The sequence below is a fragment of the Heterodontus francisci genome, chromosome 37, assembly GCF_036365525.1.
Source record: "Heterodontus francisci isolate sHetFra1 chromosome 37, sHetFra1.hap1, whole genome shotgun sequence".
Classification (NCBI taxonomy): Eukaryota; Metazoa; Chordata; class Chondrichthyes; order Heterodontiformes; family Heterodontidae; genus Heterodontus; species Heterodontus francisci.
The window spans coordinates 25,829,691-25,849,792 of NC_090407.1; the positions used below are offsets into that span (position 1 = coordinate 25,829,691).

Sequence of the window (20,102 nt, forward strand, 5' to 3'; positions counted from 1 at the left end):
GTGAACAGAGTGCGCTCAATTAAAAAACCCTCAGAATTTGTTACCTCTGTATAACCCTTAGTACCTGTCATGAACACATGCTATGCCGAATGATGATTTTTAATCCATCAGTTGGAAACCTAAATTAAACTTTTAAGAAGAAAGCAGCTAAAATGGCCACTGCAATTTGCATTGAAATACTTCACATACTAAGGTACCGAGGTGGAGACGAATGTCTGGATTAATCTCCCACCAGAACAATAGCTTGCGAATATCTGAATGAGCTACCTGCCTCACCTCCATTAACAAGACATTCAAAGCCATCTTGGAACATTGACACTGGGAGACAAACCTCAAAGGGTAAACACTGAAACAATGGGACTCGAGAGATTGGAATTCTTAAAACTTGAACTAATTAAGATTCAAAACAGAGAATACACTGGACAATCATGTGATAGTCTCTCCATCTGTGTGGAAACTGGCAGTCTTTTCTTTCTACAGCAGACAAGCACTGCTTTTGACCAGTGCAGGACCCAAGTGGGGGTCTGTCTCTCTCTCCCTCTCCAGGCAATGCTGCAAGTTGGAACCCTGCCTGCAGGCTGCAAAACAGCCAAGTCTATCATTACTGCAGACAGAGACACCAGGGTAGACAACCATCTACATCACTGCCTCCAAGAAAACCCTGAAACAGGTGTCCACCTCTACCAGCCAGAAACTTCAGGACCACAAGTTCAGCTGGAAGACAACTGAATTACCAGACTCCACAGACTGTATATTCTTTTATTTGTTCAGGCCTCTAATCCGATCAATCTACTACTCTTCACTCTGTAACCTACTTATGTGTGTGTGTGTGTGTGTGTGTGTAAGTTGGAGTGTACTTTATTATTTTACTTAGATGGGGTTTTGATTTTTAAGTACAATAAACTAACCTCTTTCTTGTTTAAACTCAGGAAAACCTGTCCAATTGGTTCTTTTATGATCATAGCACATAAGGGGTTAAACACTCACTTGGTATTGGTAAGCACATCGACTGTTTAAAAGAAATAAACACTGTTGCAGTCAAACAAGAGGGGAGCCTTTCGACCCCTCCTCACCAGATCGTAACATACCAGTTACATCAACATAACCCCTCCCCTGGGCCCTCACCTGATTGTAACATACCAGTTTCATCAATATAACCCTCCCCCAGGAACTGGTTACCACCCAGTCCTTGGTTCATAGTGTATCTTTTTCTGAGTTTGCAAACTTCACAATTGTTATCAAAATAGATAATTCTTTTCACTGGCCGATCTCTGTGAACTGACCTTTTTCCGCAGCGATCACAGACATATGGTTTCTCCCCGGTGTGCTGCCGGATATGAGCAATCAGAGAGCTCGCCTGGGTGAAGCTTTTTCCACATATGATGCAGATACAAGGCTTCTCACCTGCAAAACAGCTCAATTAATGTAGCCAAGAAATCACGGGGGGAGGTGATGAAAAGATTTGATGTATATTTTTCCAGTATCAGTGTTGGAACAATTCAGCTACTCACCGATTCCCCAGTTTAGGTTTCTGCTCCCCTGCCCCAACAAACCACCAATTTTCTATCCACCTCTCCAGGAACTGCCAGTTCTTCCTGACTAGCACAGAGCCTCACCGAAGTGGCAATGCTTCACATGAGTTGAGACGGTGAATGCTAAGAGGATATGGCAAACATGGAGGGCACACAAGCCAAACCTGACCCGTCCTCACCCGAAGTTCACACGGGCACTTCCTGGTAGGAATCGCGTGGCAAAAGAAGTGGCTGATTTTTCCCCCTCCTTAGCCCCTGGGCACTGAGACAAATGTAGGATTGAATCTTCCAGGTCTGTATGGTTCTGGGTGCAGTAGTGCATGTGCTGTGTCTCTAATTACTGCGTAAACAGTTGCTGTGGTTTTGGGTGGGGTGGGAAACAGTAAAAAAAAGTCCCCAGCTGGCACTTGGTAAATGTAGATCCAGAGCTGACTGTGCAGGTCACGGGGGGAAAACAGACACAGAGACGTGACATAACCACAAAGGAATGTTTCCCTATGCCCCCAGGGAAGAGCAGCTCAGGCAGCCACTGGTATGACTACATCTATACTCTAACCGGCATTGCAGCTCCACCTATGTCCCACATGATGTTATGATACAATGACAATTAACAGCCAGCTTTTGAACCTCTGTCAACCAGAGGCACCAGCATTATCAGACAATAAAATTCCCACAATAGCTTCAAACTTGATTTGAAACCTAATTTTTTTGGGTGTTGTCCTTGATTCTATCTGAATAGTGCAGATATTTCAGATTGTTACCTGTGTGAATGCGCACGTGACGTTGCAATGCTCCAGGATCGGAAAATGCTCGCTGACAGTGTGGGCAGACGTACGGCTTCTCCCCACTGTGGATCCTCAAGTGGCGTTTAAGGTTTCCTGTAAAGTAGATCAATTGGGGTTGGTGCCAGGATCAGGTGAGCAGAACTTGAATAATCTGGAGTGACAGCTCGTAGCCCCGGAGAGAGGCAAGGTACTGCTCACAGACCCAGAGGGAGGAGAAAGAAAAGAAAGATTCCACAAACAGCATTAATAACTAATTAATCTGTTTTAGTGATGTTCGTTGGGGGAATAAATATTGACCAGGACACCAGGGAGATCAACCCTGAGCCTCCGAGTAGTGTCACGTGATCTTTTACATCCACCTGAGAATGCTGACAGGGCCTCAGTTTAACATCTCATCCGAAAGACAACACCTTCAGCTCTCATTCAGTACTGCACTGGAGTGTCAGCCTGGATTATGTACTGAAGTCTCTCGAGTGAAGCTTGAACCTACAGCCTTCCAATTCAAGAGAGGAGAATGCTACCACTGAATGGGAACGTTCGCCAGTTTTCCACTCCCCAGCTCAAGGGCATGAAAATCAATTTGCAGCTCCACGCTTTTCGTTCTGGGCCAGCAAACTCAGCAAATAGAGCCTAGTATCTTTCCTGACCACTTGACCAATTACTGCCAAAACTGGCCAAGTCATACTTCTCACCTGAAGTAGTGAACTGCTTCCCACATTCCCTGCATTTCAGGGGTCCATCCACAATGTGAATCTTTAGGTGAGCTTTCAGGTTCCCCAGCTATAAAACACAGATAAAGTGATAATAAATCTCATTACCAGTTGTAGTCATATTTGGAGTTTCGCAGTATGAATTAGCGTCAAGGATCCAGAACAAACCAGCTAAAAAATTCAACAAGCAAGATTGATGACAACATTCCTGTTCTAAAACCTTCTTGCCACACAGAAACTGAATAACTTGGTCCCTTGTTGGCACAGTATGCTGACACTGAAATAGGCCTGGTTCTCAGTCACCAGATGAGTTCTGACCTTGGCTGTTGGCCTCAGGTAGAGCGAAGTGGAGCATCCAGAAGAGAAATTACCAAATCCAATAGCAGTCAGCTCAACAGCAGGGCCTTGATACATTGCTGAGAGACCTAAAGTTGGGGATTTGGGAGGGAAGGGGTCTGGACAAAGTCATTTGTCTCCGTTCATCATCACCAGCCCCAAGTTAGGCACCTTTATCCACACCGTAACTTGTTTGGGAAGTGCACAACAGCTTAGATGTGCTCAATGCTGCACCTTTGCTGGCCACCAGGAGGCACATTTTGGACAGTGTCAGCCAGTTTCCCTCCTTTACAGAGCCTGCTTAAACTCGCCCCAGGGGAATGCGAGTATGAAAAGGCATTAGATCATTTTCAATTCAGCTCTTTGGGTCAGGTGTCTGACAGATCATTGTGGTAGTGACTGAGCCACCTGTGCAAGTGTTCAGCACAATTCAGCCAGTGAGAATTCTCACCCACCATGCAGGTCTGAGAATAAACTCTTGCTTGCTTTACAGCATTGCTTTGGATACCATTTTAGCTCCACCTTATAGCCTAATGGCCTGGACTCAGGCGAAAGGTCCCATTTGCTTGGTATAGTGCTAAGGTTGTATATTCAGATACCATCCCTGTTCTAGGCCGAGTTGACTAATCTTAGCCAGGGCAGTAGTAGGAACGCTGCAACTGACCCCTGGATTGGGGGTGGAGCAGGGGCGGGGGGGGTGGGGTAAGAGTTAAAAAAGTAATCAGCCAGGGTTCCCTCCCCAATCATTGTCCAGCGACTCTTGTTGAAAGATGCACTGGCGCATACATGTCAGGTGAGTACAAGAATAGAATCTCCTGTGATGTCCCTCACAGGCCAATAGCCTGCTGATACTCACTAAGTAGACTTCTACAATAGGCAAGTATCACAGGTTGACCTGGGCTACAGGAACTGTACCCCAACAAGGACACCATACCTGCTCAGTAAAAGAGGGGAGGAAGAAGAAGGGGAAATCTCTCCTACCTGATTAAAGCGTTTCTCGCAATGCGGACACTTGTGAACTTTGTCGGCATCATGCATTTCCAGGTGCCGCATTTTGGCCGTGGGGTCGGAAAATGATCTCTCGCAGTAGTCGCACTGATAGGGCTTCTCGCCACTGTGAACCAGCTGGTGGCGTTTCAGGTTGCCAGAGGTGGTGAATGTCTTTCTGCAGTCGTCGCATGTGTACTTGGCCTCGCCCGTGTGTCGCTTCTTATGCAAGTTTAGCAAACTGATCAGCCGATAGCTCTTCCCACACTCCTCACAGGAATGAGGTTTAACAGGGCTGTGGGGAGAGCAAATGCAGTCAGCACAGCACTTCAGCCGCAGGCTGTACCACAAACAATCGCAGACTGCACCACACACAGTTGCCACTTTTTGTGATCTTGGGAAATTGTGTTTAATCTTAACTTTCATTGTTCTCACTGGGGTTTAATCAGTGTCCTGATGCAAATGCACTATGGGAAAAAAATCGCACCTTAATTCATTCCCTCAAATTGTTTCCACCCCTAGAGCTGGATTTTGTTGTCCCGCTGCCGGAGGCGGCGTCAGGTGCAAAAAATGGCGGCCACCCTACACGGGACCCGTGCTGCCGCGGGCTGCCACTTAACATTGACGGCAGCCACCCCGCCAGTCATGTGGTGGGAGGGGCAGTGCAATGCCAATCACGGCATCACCTGATGCAGGAGCACGTGCTGGTGCCATTTTTAAAAGACCTTGCAAACAGTTCAACACAATGCAGAGTTGACCCTTTCCCCATACAAATCACACAGAGTTGACCCCTTCCCCACCTCGGTGGCACCAGCTTCTCCTGGATGGGAAAGTGAAGGCATGTGAGTGCTCCACAACAAGCTCAAGATTGGGAACTGAAGGTAAGATCGCGGTGAATTAAATTTAAATTTACACAGGGAGGTACTTTAAATATTTAAAGTAGGGTCCCATCGCAGAGTGATGGAGGTGCCGCCATGGAGCATCGCCACCGCTGGGATGATCGGGCCCAGCAATCCCGGCATCAGGCTCCAAGGCGGCGGCTGCTGCTCTGATTCTCCAGCTCTCCCGCCCCCGTCACGAAACCCGACATCAAGCCAAGAACAAAATCCAGCTCCTAGTGACAGAGTGGTAACCACCTGTGTTATACAGCTGAAAATGTTCTCTGCAAATACAGCCCAGGTTTGGAAGGCAGAATCTAGAATTGGGCTCAATCGTGCCTTTGCCAACTCCAGACTTGACTTTTTAAATGCCCCCCTTGTTGACTTCTGTAGCTCCCCCTTCCATAAACCCCAACTCCTCCAAAACTCCACCACCCAAATTCTATCCCATGATATGTCCCATTCACCTCATTTTGATCCCTGGCTCTTCGTTCCTCAGCACATCGATTTCAGAATCCTCATCTTCAAATGCCTCATGTCAGCTCATTTCTTTTTGCCAATTACCTTAAATCTGCGTTCCCTTGTTACCTACCCTCAGCCACTGAAAACAGTTTCTCCTTATTTACTCTATCAAAGCCATTCATAATTTTGAACACCTCTAACAAATCTCCCCTTAACTTTTTCTGAATCAAAAGTCTCTCTGTTCCTCCACCCACTTTAAATTTGTATTGTTTAGTTTACGGTGCCTGTCCTCATTCTTCCTACCAAAATGAATCACTTCACAATTCGCTGTGTTAAGTTTCATCTGCCACATGTCTGCCCATTTCACCAGTCTGCCTACGTCCTCCTGAAGTCTGTTACCATCCTCCTCACTGTTTACTACATTTGAATTTCGTGTTATCTGCAAACTTTGAAATTATGCCCTGTATACCCAAGTCCAGGTCATTAATACATATCAAAAAGAGCAGTGGTCCCAACACCGATCACTTAGAGATACCACTGCACACTGCCCTCCGATCTGAAAAACTGCTCTCTGCTTTCATTTCCCCAGTCCTCTGCCATCACCCCTATATCCAAGGAGAGTTGGAAGATTGTGGCCAAAGGTTCTGTATTTTCCACCCTTACATCCCTCAACAATCTAGGATCCAGACCAGATGACTTTTCTGCACTACCTCCTCCTTTACTGTGACATTGGCAGCATCCCGATTCAGCCATGCCCTCTGCTGCCACAAGTTCACATTTCAGGAATTCCACCCACCACCGACCTTTTTGCCCTTTCCACTTTAATTTTCCCAATCTCAGTGTCGCTCTGACGACCTGGGAGGTACTAACCATCTCTGTCATTCCCCCTTCCAGGGCCTTCGTCAATGCCAGTTCAATACGCTGAAATTCTCTATTACCTCAGAAGTAACTCAGAAAGTCAGTGGTATTCAGAGCAACCCACTTATTAACACCTGTTAGCTTTATACACGTAAAGGCAAAGGAGACAGATCAGCCCCTCTCCGAACTTTGAACCTAAAAAGGATAGAACAAGGTACTTTCTAAATGGTGAAAAGCTAGTAACAGCGGCGACCCGAAAAGACTTGGGAGTCCAGGTACATAGATTGAAATGTGATGAACGGGCACAGAAAATAATCAAAAAGGCTAGTGAAATGCAGGCCTTTATATCCAGAGGACTAGAATACAAGGGGGCAGAAGTCACGCTTCAACTATACAACGTCCTGATTAGCCCACACCTGGAGTTCTGTGAGCAGTTCTGGGCACCACACCTTAGGAAGGATATGTTGGCCTTGGAGGGAGTGCAGCATCGGTTTACCAAAATGAAATCTGGACTTCAAGGGTTAAATTATGAGGCTATTACACAAACTAAGGTTGTATTCCCTGGAATTTAGAAGGTTGAGGCGTGCTTTAATCAAAGTTTTCAAAATATTAAGGAGAACAGATAGGATAGATAGAGATATATTATTTCCTCTGGTTGGGCAGTAGATGACTATTCGAGCCAGACATTAAGGAGTGAAATTAGTTAACACTTCTACACACAAAAGGCGGTAGAAGTTTGGAACTTTCTTCCGCAAATGGCAATTGACGCTAGATCAACTGTAAATTTTAAATCTGAGATTGATAGATTTTTGTTATCCAGGGGTATTAAGGAATATGGGGGCAAGAGTATATGGAGTTAGGTCGCAGATCAGCCACGATCTCACTGAATGACAGGTCTGGAGGGCTAAGTGGCCTACTCATATTCTTATGAACTGAACTTATGAACGACTGGATTGGTACAGTTCAGGAACTATTCCCACTGATTGAGTCGTGGGGGGCTCTCCCATACCTGTGTGTTTTCTCGTGCGCTTTGCAGGCAGCAGGGTCGGAGAATGCTTTATTGCACTCCCTGCAAGAGAACGGCTTCTCTCCTGTGTGGATGCGGACATGCCGCTTGTAGTTTCCTGTGTGTGTAAACTCCTTCCCGCAGTCCTACGATAAAGAAGACATAGAACGGGCTAAAAAGGTTGCAATAATGAGAGCTGTGAGGGGGGCAGGGAAGCCTGCAATGACCTCCCTATGGAAAGTGCAGATATGTGCATGGCAGGTGAGCACAAGAACAGCCTCAACTGCAATGCTCACCCCAGCCAAATAGACTGCCGACTGCCACTGTCCAGGGGGCAGTCATACAAAGAATGCCCACTTGTTTTAGATGCAGCAAGGTAATCACCAATGACAAAACTGGTAGCAGCAAGATTCAGCATCTTCAGGAGACTTGTGACGATTGAGGAGAAAAAGGATCAGGTGGAAACAAAACAATTTAGTTCACCAGCATATGCTGTACATGAAGTGGCAAAGAGACTCCCACGTTAAGGACCCAGAATGGTAAGACTTATTCTAAAGGGGGAAGAACCTAACCAGTAGGTTTGCCGCGGTGAAACTTTACCTGGCACTTGTGCGTTATCGATCCATAAGGACGGGATTCAGTGCGGTCGATGTATGGTCCAAAGCGGCGACGTCTGATATCTTGAGCACTGTCCTGATCCTCTAATGTTGCATCGGACTCTGAGATATCATCTAGCTTCTCACTCAATTCAGAATATGCCTGACTGTCTCCATGACTGTGTACCATCACATCCCCATTCTCCTCTATCTCCGTGTCATCATCGTGCTCCACTGTATCTACCTCCTTGAGCTCTTCTTCTGCTATCTCTGTGGAAATGAACAAAACAGGAGGCACATTAGCCCAAGTAGGGTTCATTATCAATCCACTGGAGAAACCAATATTCTTTCAAAATGATTGGTTCCAAACTGCCCTGATGCTTAATGCCCTCACCCAGTATCGTACTGATCCCACAGTCTCGGGTTCCGTCCCTGGTCTGTGCTGAGTTTGCTGATCTGGGTTGGGGCAGCAGTAAGGGCACTATTGGCCTCAGTTGCCTTGGGGCAGGAAAAGGAAAAAATTCAGTCACGGTTCACACTCCTGATCTCCATTCAATGACTCCTGTTTAAGTTTATATGCTGGGTGAGGAGAGAATCAGACTTTAACAACCCTCACAGTTAGATATCCTGACAACACTCGCTGTTTAGGCTTTCACATTAAGAATGGCCAGTTTAGATGAGGTACCAGAGGGCAGCCAGCACCTGTGGAACTGTACGCCAGGAGTCAGCTTCTGGAGAAAAAGAGAGGCGTTGCTTGGGGATAAAAAGAAAAGTAAAATTGACATCTCTTCCTTGCTCTGGCTCACTGTTTGTCTCCCACTCTCTCATTCTTAAAAAATGGAAACATATTAGTGGCAGGTTATGGGGGGAGCATGACGCCCAACTAATATCTAATTGGTAAGTACTAATCTAATATTGGCAACCAATAATAGGATATCACTGACCAACCAGAGCTCAGATTTAGTATTGACCGGTCCTGATTACGATAGACTATGAGAGTTATCGCAAAATAGATGGACTATCAGACAAAATAGCACATTTAAATGATATTGTTCTCATCTGGAAAGGCAACACCCAACTAATGATATTATAGACTGAAAACTATACCTTCGTCAGGATTTGCTGAGGTATTGCAGTCTTTGGTGTCACTTGAAGTGCTTTTCTTGGCAGTACTGTGCCGGCGTTTACCATATATCTTTGAGACAGCATCTTTCACCATGTCCCCTGGGGAAACACAAACAGAGGTAAGTCACAGAGACAGCAGTCACCCACATGCAGGCACACCCTCAACAAGCTGAGAAATCACTTAGGAATGCAGGTGGCAGAAGCCAAAGAGAACATGGGTGCGATTGGCAGGTAGTACAGCACAATGGAGCATTACTTCACCACGCTGTGGAGAGGGGATACATACATACAGGCTGACCACCCAAACACAGTCTGAGCATTTCTCTGACGGGTGGGGGAGTGAGAGAGAAGAGGTAGGAAATTGGAGGGACCACACCTTACAATGCTCTCCTACATCTCCTTTTGGCTGGCACAGGCCTGTCTACCCACAGATGGTGCATGGCAGAGGGAGTGCGTACTGGAATGGGGAGAAGCAAGCTCTGTGTGGATTAGTTCAACACTTATTGACAACAGATAATTTTGTGCAGAAGCAAATTTTATAGATTTGTTTCTAACACTATATAGATTTAATTTTACACCCACCCACCCCTGCCCCACCCATTTAGTTTGTTTTTGGCTCAAGTGAGTCAGGCACAGACCCCAAAGCCAGTTAACCCATGAGCCTGAAACAGCATGCAGCTCTTGAAGATTCTGGCACATACAGCAGAACATTACTGATTCACTCTGGATGAGTCTCGCAGATGCTCCTGAGCTTTAATCACTGATTTCCACCCAACCTCCGACTACCTGGGGTCATAAACTCATGGCAGCAAAGAGAAAAATACGATAAATGTATGAGAAGACATGTGACGCAACACGACGAGGACACCAACTGACCAGGCTTGTAATCTTTGTCTTCATCATCTTCAAACTCCACCACCACATCGTCATCTTCTGACTTCACTGCTGCTTCCTCCCTCGCTTCATCAGCCAGGCCCTTCTTTTCATTTTCAGGACCATCTGCGACCAGTTCTTTTTCCTGCTTTTCATCACTGTTCTGCGTCTCTACGCCTGTTTGTGAGACAGGATCAGTGCAGTTAGATGCAGACACCGTCTCAAGGTACCTATTATTTCTACTCGCTCTTTGTATAGCCTGGGGAATTTGTGGAGAAAGAAAGAACAGGATAAGGGTTCAAAATGCCTCTGACCTTTTGTCTCTTTCATACATACCACTAGCCGAAGGAGAAGGCTCCTCTTTGGTGGTAGCCAGTGACGGCGTGCAGGATTTACCTTCGATGAACGTGGCACACGTGCTTACAATGTTGTACATGTGCAGGAAAGCGGCCACTGCCTGTACGTCAAAAACATTCGTCGAGGTCAGGTTCAGCTTGGCTGTGTACATGAATTCCAACACCTGGCCGAGACCTATGAGAAAGTATCTCAGATCACTGCACGTTATTATCATTGAGAAGTTCAATCCATCCCTGGCAGCACATGCAGACCTCCCACCTAAGACAGCTATCGTCATCCTGAGCCACGTTAGTTTCAAATGTTTCAAGCTATTTCTCAGTGAGCCTCAAACTCAAGCTAGAAATTTCACCTCACCTAACTGAGCAGAGCTGTTGTGAGGCTGTGCTTCAGATTGTTTTGTATTGTTGTACAATCCAACTGGACATTACTGGAAGGCTGCCCAGTTCATCAACATAAAGTTTTCTTACACCATGTTGCTGCTAACATGCTTCATAAATACAATCTTGTGTTTGATATTTTCCCTCCCTTCCCGCCTGGATTGGGTACAGTTCCAATTGTGCCAGCTTCTCTCATCCAAGTGCTCACTCTTTATGTATAAGCCTAGACACAGTGGACTGCATTTTGTGAAGGAGGCGGGGCTCCCAACGCTGGGCCAAAAAGGCAGGGGGAATCCCGCATCTGCATTTTCGCGGCCCCCGAAACAATCCTCCAGTGTTTTTAAATGTAAGTTTCATGAGGCAGCATCCCCATCCCTTTAAAGAGGGGGAGCCTGCCTCCATGAGCTGCCAGCAAATCAGACGGCCAGCAGCTCAGCAGTGCCTCTGGGAGTGGTGGCCACTGCCAGTAGTGCAGAGGCCTCGGACCCAGGCCCAGCAGCGGAACCCCGGGCAAGAGGTAAGTGAGACAGGTCGCCGGGGCCAGTCCAGAAGGCCCCGTTGAGGGGGGAGGTCTTGCATTCCTGGGGGCGGGGTGTCCCGGGGGTGGATTGGTTCCCAGTGGGGGGCCCTCTGTGGGCCACAAATTGCCCACGAAGGAGGGACCCTCCCCACCAAGCCCGCAAGGAGGGGGCTTCATTTTACAAGGTGTACTTTCAGCGCAGCAGAGGTGCCCCGTCCCCGCCCAGCCCCGCCGCAGATAAAATCCCAGCAGCGGCGGGAAGAGGCCTCCAATTGGCTGTTAATAGGCCACTTAAAGGCCTCAATTGGCCCCTTGGCGGGAAGGCCATCGTCGGCCTGTCCTGGCCCCAAGAAGATCACTGGGCGATGAGGAGGCAACAGGTCCTCCGCCCTGTCGTCACTCGTCACTATACTCCATGCCACCCGCCTCCGATCCCACCTTGGGAGGCTCGTAAAATCCAACTCAGTGTGACAGTCATCCATGAGAACACCACAGCAGAACTAAATCCTGTCCTGAACTGATGTCCATAGGCAGGGGCTTTCACCAGGACTGACTGAATAGTGATCAGGAGTAGGAAACAGACTGAAGCTTTTCCCAGCCTAACCTGGGCTACTGAAGCAAACTGCAGCATCCTCACTGACACCCGGACCGAGATTGGCCAACTCAAGATAGTCTTGGGATCAAACCCGAGACCAGAATGAAGGCCGCTACTTCAGTGCAGTACTGAGAGAGCGTATTATTTTGGATGAGACATTAAACTGAGGTCCTGTCAGCCTTCTCAAGTGGACGTGAGAACATCCCATGACACTACTCAAAGAAAAGCAGAGGAGTACTTCGGACGTCCTGGTCAATATTTATCCCTAAACCAACACCAAAGACGTATCATTTGGCCATTTAGTTCTTTGCTCTTTGTGTGTAAAAGTTGGGTGCCGCATTTCCTACATTAATACAGTGACTACACTTCAAAAGGAATTCATTGGCTGTGTAATGCTTTGGGAGGGTTTGTGCTTGTAAAAGGTGCTTTACAAATGCAAATTCCTTCTATTCTCACCTATGGAGCTCAGTCTCGCACTTGATGCATGTACCCAGAGAACCATAACAACCTTCTGAATTTAAATAGACTCCTAGTTCAGAATGCGAGACATGAATTATAGCATCAGGTTGATAGTGATGTTGGCTTTGATCCATGCTTGCCCTTATGGCTTTACATCTCCTCTGCACTTTGGGCCGGAGCCCCAGCACCTGCCAGATTCTCACCTGCTGCATTGCTGATGTCTAGGTGCACCACATCCTTCTGGTCCAGGAACAATGTCCTGAAATACTCGCTGCATGCGGCCAGCACCGCCTTGTGTGCCTTGAAGTCAATGCCATCCACGACGAAGGTGCAGTCGCACAGTAGCCCGAGCTGCCTCTGTTGATTCAACTGCTGCAGAACCTGGTTACTGTGCTGTGGAAAATCCATCTCTTGGGGCGGGCAGGGTGGGGGGAAAAGAAGAGAGATTAGCTGGAGTCACAATACAAGTTCCGTTCAACTGTATGACATTCTGGGCTGTGTAGTCATAGAGTCGTACAGCATAGAAACAGGCCCTTCGGCCCACCGCGTCCATGCCAACCATAATGCCCATCTATACTAATCCCACCTGCCTGCATTAATTCCATATCCCTCTATGCCTTGCTCATTCAAGTACCTGTCCAGATGCCTCTTAAATGTCACTACTGTTCCTGCCTCCACCACCTCTTCTGGCAGCTCATTCCAGATACCCACTATTCTTTGTGTGAAAAATGTACCCCTTTGATCCCCTTTAAACCTCCTCCCTCTCACCTTAAATCTATGCCCTCTAGTTTTAGTCACCCCTACCATGGGAAACAGACTCTGGCTATCTAGCCTATCTATGCCTCTCATAATTTTATATGCCTCTATCATGTCCCCTCTCAGCCTCCTTCGCTCCAGGGAAAACAGACCCAATCTCTCTATCCAATCTCTCTTTATAACTCAAGCCCTCCAAACCTGGCAACATCCTTGTGAATCTTTTCTGCACCCTCTCTAGCTTAATCACATCTTTCCTGTAGTGCGGCGACCAGAACTGCACACAGTACTCCAAATGCGGCCTAATCAACGTTATGTACAACTGTCATCATGATTATTTATTGTACTGGTTTCAACAGACCGTAGGAAAAGTCACAGTTACAATGCAAGATATTTCTACATGAATTCAAATCAGTGGCTACTAAGGCTCTCTCAGTTGGCTACCGAGTTGACTTATGGGGAATGGATTAACTTTCTGACAGCAAATATTGAGCTGAACAAGATTCATGTCTATAAACAGAGACCTGCTCAGAATCTCTGCTACTTTTCACTAAGCGCTGGAAGGTCTGAAGATCATATATGTGATTGACAGGTTTCAATCCATTTAAAGTAGACAAGATCCCCCAAACATCCCTTATTCTGTGTTAAATTGGCTCTCTCACTCACAGAGGCCACAGAATGAGTGATCTGGGAAATGGATTGTCTTTTGAGGTTGGGGCCAAAGAAACTTTACCCTGTATTTATCCCTTGTTGTACCTAACCTGTGATTGCTTGGTGCGACATTGTACAGAGAGCTTTACTTTGTAGCTAAAGGTCCCGTACCCGACCTTAAGTGTTTGATGCCGATATTGGCGCCCGAAATGGAAAATGTTCCATTCCTCAGCAAAACCCTCACTTTGATGAATGAAAAAAAATCACAGCAACAGAAAAAGCTTAACAATTACAAACCTGTTTGTTCACATGTAATGACAGAGCATTTTACCTGTACACTAAGAATCTATACACAGAAACGGTGATTGGAGTTTGTAGCAGAGTTGTGCACCTCCTAAGCCAGCACACAGTGAGTCATTGCTAGTGGGGTGGGTGGGAGGGGAGGAGAGAGGGAATGGGGACAAGACAGATGGAGCTACTGCTCCCTAAAATGGGCTTGTTTCTCAATGGCCAGCCCAATTCTGCGAGTACATTGGTCAGAGGCAGCCCCTCCCAATAAAGGTACTTCTACCTTGGAGAAATATGAAAGTTGATAAGGCTGGGGTCAGCATGCAAGTGAAGGCGTGCAAACAACAGAAAGCAGGATCCAGAGACTATGGTTTCTGACTTGCATTTATCTAGTCCCTTTCACAACCTTGGGATTTCCCAATGAGCTTTGCAGCCAATTAAGTACTTTGGAAATGTTGTAATGCAGAAAACACAGCAGCCAATATACACACAGCAAAGTCCCACAAACAGCAATTAGATAATAATCAGACAATCTGTTTTTAGTAATTTAGTGATGTTGGTTGAGGGATAAATATTGGCCAGACCACCAGGCAGAACTCCCCTGGTTCTCTTTGAATTGTACCATGGAATCTTTTGTATCCACCTGAGGTATCCATTTTGGTCGGAAGAATAGAAAGGCAAATTATTATCTAAATGGAGAGAAACTTCAGAGAGCTTCGGTGCAGAGGGATCTGAGTGTCCTCGTGCATGAATCGCAGAAAACTAGTTTGCAGGTATAGCAGGTGATAAGGAAGGCAAATGGAATTTTGGCATTTATTGCTAAAGGAATAGAGTATAAAAGTAGGGAAGTGTTGCTGCAACTGTACAAGGCATTGGTGAGACCGCACCTGGAGTATTGCGTAGAGTTTTGGTCCCCTTACTTGAGAAAGGATATAGTTGCATTGGAGGCAGTTCAGAGGAGGTTCACTAGATTGATTCCAGGGATGAGGGGCTTGTCTTATGTAGAGAGATTGAGCAGTTTAGGCCTTTTCTCTCTGGAGTTTAGAAGAATGAGAGGAGATCTAACTGAAGTATATAAGATGATTAAGGGGATTGACAAAGTAGACAGAGAGGATGTTTCCTCTTGTGGGGCAATCTAGAACGAGAGGTCATAGTTTTAGGATAAGGGGTAGCAGATTTAAAACAGAGATGAGGAGAAATTACTTCTCTCAAAGGGTCATGAATCTGTGGAATTCACTACCCCAGAGTGTGGTGGATGCCGGGACATTGGGTAAATTTGAGGAGATAGACAGATTTTTAATTAGAAATGGGTTGAAAGGTTATGGAGAACGGGCAGGAAAGTGGAGTTGAGGCCAAGATGAGATCAGCCATGATCATATTGAATGGCGGAGCAGGCTCGAGGGGTTGAATTGCCTACTCCTGCTCCTAGTTCTTATGTTCTTGTGTAAGTACTGCACTAAGTGTCAGCCTAGAGTTTCAAGCTCAAATTTCTGGAATGGGACTTGAACACATAACCTACTGACTCAGAGGCAAGAGTGCTACCACTGAGCCACAGAAGATACATTGACTTTTGCCATAAAGGAAGCCAACGATTGGGCTTTTCCTTTCCCAGGAATGGATCACTGTCTTTGCCTTAGAGGAATGGTGTGAAATAGTCAATAACTGTTCCCTAAAATTCCACAGTTACCAGATAGATGAAGTGTCTATTGACCAGGATCCATTTACAGTGAAAGTTTAGAGTGCCCCTCGAGACTGTAGCTATATTGTCTGGAAGGTCTGGCAGAATGGTTTCCTGATTACAAATTGCACCTTCCAAGTGACAGAAATACATCTGTTCTAGAACTTTTGAAGGGGTGCAAATCCCCAAAGCCACAATGTTCTTTGCTTCCATTTCACAATTCACCATGTATGTGGCATGAGATCCAGAGATACACAGCAATCGATCATGTAGTTGTTAGCAGCTTGTCCTGCCCTTTGTTTCCAGTTGTAATGTTCGATATCACTGGAAAAATTTGGGCACTGGCCTCCTTGATCAAGAAGGCAGCCATTGTTGCACATTCTGAGTCTGCACCAGAAATTCTCTTGTTTTCTGCATTATCTGTTGCTCCCATAAACAGAACTTAAGTGCTCAATGATCTGGAAAGCACCTTTACTGTCCAATATCTAGTTATACAATAGCATGACTCAGCAGCTATAACAGTAAGACTGTAAGATATGTGTACTGGATTCTGTGATCTCGCACCATGCCCCTTGTCTATTTCCCTAGTCTTCTTGCAGTTGGACTAATCCGCACTCAAGTGAGATGAGGCCAACTGTAAATCAACGAGCTGGCTCATTTTATATATAAAATTCATAACTAAATAGAGGTAACACAGTCAGATTTATCCATTTCCTACCTTTGCAGAACAGTAAAAATAATAAATTATTCAAGATTTGCCTTTAATATGAGCCTCCATTCACTTTCCGAGTTCGTATCACTAAACTGACTGGCGCTTACATAGAGCTCTCTGCCTCTTTCAAACTACACCCTGGATCAGAAACGTTTCTCATCCAACCTGAAATGGGAATCATTGTCTACCAAGCTGAGCCTCCTGCTGCACTCAATGAATGAAACCAATATTGAATGTCACGCTCCCAGAGGGAACAGTGATGAAATATGAAATGAACTGGAGGAATTATGAAATAAAAGTCAACTGTTGAACTGAAGCACAAGAAAATGGACACATTTGTGCCATAGACAAAATGGAGTAGAGGTCAGGTGACCCCCTCCTATACAATAAACACATTTGTCTGTTGAAGACAAAACCCATTATCCACTTCTGAATTAACTTTGGGGAAAACATTGAATGGAAAACATTCCATGCTAACAACTTTTATCTGCAGGTTGGAGCTAACAAAGACTTTTTCAGACAGACTGACTCCGAAGCCAAGGCTAAAATAATAGGTGTAAAGTAGCACCTATTTATCAGAATGGACCACATTCAGATGCCATCAGGTAACAATGGTTTCCATATCCTGGAACATTGTATGAATCACCCCAGGGGACAGAGTCCTTAGTCACTGACTGACACCCCAACCTGACAAGTTTCTACTTTTAAAGGGATCTCCCTGGAGAGGGGGAGAAGGCCTTTTCTAGCCAGAACAGGTGTGAGACAGTTCCAGCTAAGCAGGAGCCCTGCTGGTAACGCCTTTTAACTACTGCAGCAGAGAAATTACAAAGTGACTTTGGAACTCCCCACCTGCAAAAGTGAACCAGGATTTTACCCCCCCCATTGACTTCAGATTAAGGCTTAACCACAAGTAGCCTGCAACACTTCATCCTTTTCAAGACAAAGAACTTTCAGACCTGCATCATTGAAAGATTTCCTCCCAAAAGCTTCTAAAGGTTTTTTAAAAACAAACTCTTTTATCACAATTGGACTCTAACTGCATGGTACCATTCTATCTTTTCTTGTATATGTGCATGTGTGAATATGTGAGTGGGTGAGGGTGCAAACATTTTTCGGTTATTGTGTAAAATAAATATTTATCTTTTTTTAACCTACAAGAAAACCTGTCATTTGTCCATTTATTTGACCCTTAAAACACTCAGAGAATAAAACACTTTTTAAAAACACTTTCAGCAGTCAGTTGACAGGTGAAAAGTGGAAGTCACCCACACCACTTCCCACCTGTCTGTAACAGACTGGGGGCTCAAAGCCAGGATTTTGGAACAAGATTGAACAAGAAATTTGGAAACAGGAGGAAAACTGATTCCTAAAATTGAAAAAATTAAATAAGCAGGTTGTCTTGTACTTTTTTTTCTCTCTATGGTGCAAAAAACAAAAGACATGGCCACATTCGATACTAAAGTGTTTGTAGAGCAGGGAGAAGTATCCTATGATACATTAAATCAACTAAGTTTTGTGGATTTAAAAGCTGTAGCTACCCAGGTGGGAATCACTTTCAAGCACAAAACAAAGAAACCTGAAATACTTAAGAATCTAGCTAGCCATTTTAAGCTTACCCCATAACCAAAGAAAACAGGCATGGAACCAGAGTCTGAAACAATAGCCCTAGCTAGAATTCAATTTGAAATGTGAAAATTGGAGTTTCAAAAGGAAAAAGAGGAACGAGAAATGCAGATGCAAAGGGAGGCAGCAGCGAGACAGTTTGAGCTAGACAAACTACAAGCACAAAATGGGAATGCCCCCAGCAATTCAAATAGTAACCCCAATCCGGAGCAAAGCTTTGATGTTTTGAGACACTCACGATTAGTGGCAAAATTTAACGAGGAGGAGGTCAAGTTGTATCTCATATCTTTTGAGAAAATAGTTACCAGGCTAAAATCGCCAAAAGAATATTGGACTCTCCTGTTACAAGGCGAATTGGTGGGTAGAGCTCATGAAGCTCATTCCATGTTATCAGAAGAAAGCTCTTTCGATTACAAACAGACTAAAACTGCTATCTTAAATGCACAATAGTTAGTCCCTGAAGCCTATCGGCAAAAGTTTAGAAATACTAGGAAAAGACCTGCCCAAACCTTTATTGACTTTGAAAGAGTTAAATGCATGGCTTTCAATCGCTGGATACGATCTCTCAAGTTAGATTTCTCATATGAGAAGTGATTGTATTAGAAGAATTTTAAAACAGTATTCCCATCAACATAAAGACACATATTGAGGAACAAAGGTTGAGAGAAGCTGCTACAACGGCAGAGGATTATAAGCTCACGCATTAATCCTTTTATCAAGGAAAATCCTTCCATAGTAGTCCCCAGAGGTCTGGGTAGGACAGAAAGTGGGATAGTGAGAAAAGATGGGGTGCTAGTGAAAAGGAAACTAAAAGTGAGAACCAGTCAGGAAAGGAAGTGCAGCATGTAGGAATGTTTTCCACAGACCCGTGTGTTCCTATTGTGGCAAAGCAAGGCATGTGAAAGCTGACTACTGGAGATTGAAGGGGAAGCCAGTGAGTTTAGTGGGAGTTCACAAGGCTAGCCTAGAAAAGGGTGCTCCAGCAGGCAAAAAGGCAGACAGGCATCTGGCCCTAACCACAGCGATGGACCCCTCACAGAATACCACCATAGGTGTGACAGAAACAATTCCTGAGGGTTACCAGGATTTTGTTTTAAATGGAAAGGTGTCCCAGTACCCTTCTGATGAGACTGGCAAGTCCATTGTCCTGCTCAAAGATACATGCACCACTCAATCTTTAATGCTGGATAAAGGCTTGACTTTTTCACCAGAGAGCTCGCTAAAGGTGAAAATTCTGGTAAAAGGCATTGAAGGTGGGTACATGTCTATACCCCAATATCGGGTCCACCTGCACTGTGACCTAATTTCTGGACCAGTTACAGTGGGGATTGTTCCTAGTCTGCCTGTGGACGGAATAAATTTGCTGCTAGGCAATGATTTAGCTGGAGTAGGGTGGCAGCAGCCCCAGTGGTCTTGGACTAGCCAAATGAGGCCAAAGAGACAAAACAAATACAGGAGGATGTCACCCACACCACTTGTCCCTGTTCGTAACATGAAGCTATGAACCTCTCTGAAATGTGTTAATGATCATTGTTTCAAACTGATATATTGTAATTGTACATAATTCTTTTAACTATTCCTTCTGATGGCCTAACTTTCAGATCTAATCAGCATTTACAGACAACAAGTGTGTTGCTGGCAGCCTCAGTGCTTCAAGTGATCTGATCAAGATGCTCAGCCACAAGGACACTGCTGATTACAAATAAAAAACAAGAAATGCTGGATATACTCAGCAGGTCTGACAGCATCCATGGAGCGAGAAGAAGAGTTAATATTTCAGGTCAGTGACCCTTCATCAGAACTGCTGATTAAAGCCTGGAGTAGGTCTGAGTGACTGCTGAAAGGGCATATTTAATGGCAGATAAAGTGTCCCAAAACTTCCTTGCCTCTGTTGCTCAAATCATAAATGAAATGAACTGAGCTACAATCCAGAGTCTGCCA

The 20,102-nt window shown here is 45.3% G+C and overlaps 1 protein-coding gene across 4 annotated transcripts in view; it reads right to left on the reverse strand.

Annotated features, from left to right (window-relative positions):
* zbtb17 (zinc finger and BTB domain containing 17) overlaps positions 1 to 20,102 on the reverse strand; it is a 78,845-nt gene that overhangs the window by 18,911 nt on the left and 39,832 nt on the right. For all 4 annotated transcript variants that reach the window (XM_068017381.1, XM_068017379.1, XM_068017378.1 and 1 more), the window contains 10 exons: positions 12,660 to 12,866; positions 10,485 to 10,679; positions 10,152 to 10,325; positions 9,258 to 9,374; positions 8,155 to 8,420; positions 7,558 to 7,700; positions 4,345 to 4,645; positions 3,010 to 3,097; positions 2,294 to 2,410; positions 1,284 to 1,404 (listed from right to left, as the gene is read on the reverse strand). In XM_068017381.1, coding sequence (XP_067873482.1) covers positions 1,284 to 1,404; positions 2,294 to 2,410; positions 3,010 to 3,097; positions 4,345 to 4,645; positions 7,558 to 7,700; positions 8,155 to 8,420; positions 9,258 to 9,374; positions 10,152 to 10,325; positions 10,485 to 10,679; positions 12,660 to 12,864 — 1,727 coding nt within the window. In that variant the 5' untranslated portion in view covers positions 12,865 to 12,866. The remainder of the gene's footprint in view (positions 1 to 1,283; positions 1,405 to 2,293; positions 2,411 to 3,009; positions 3,098 to 4,344; positions 4,646 to 7,557; positions 7,701 to 8,154; positions 8,421 to 9,257; positions 9,375 to 10,151; positions 10,326 to 10,484; positions 10,680 to 12,659; positions 12,867 to 20,102) is intronic.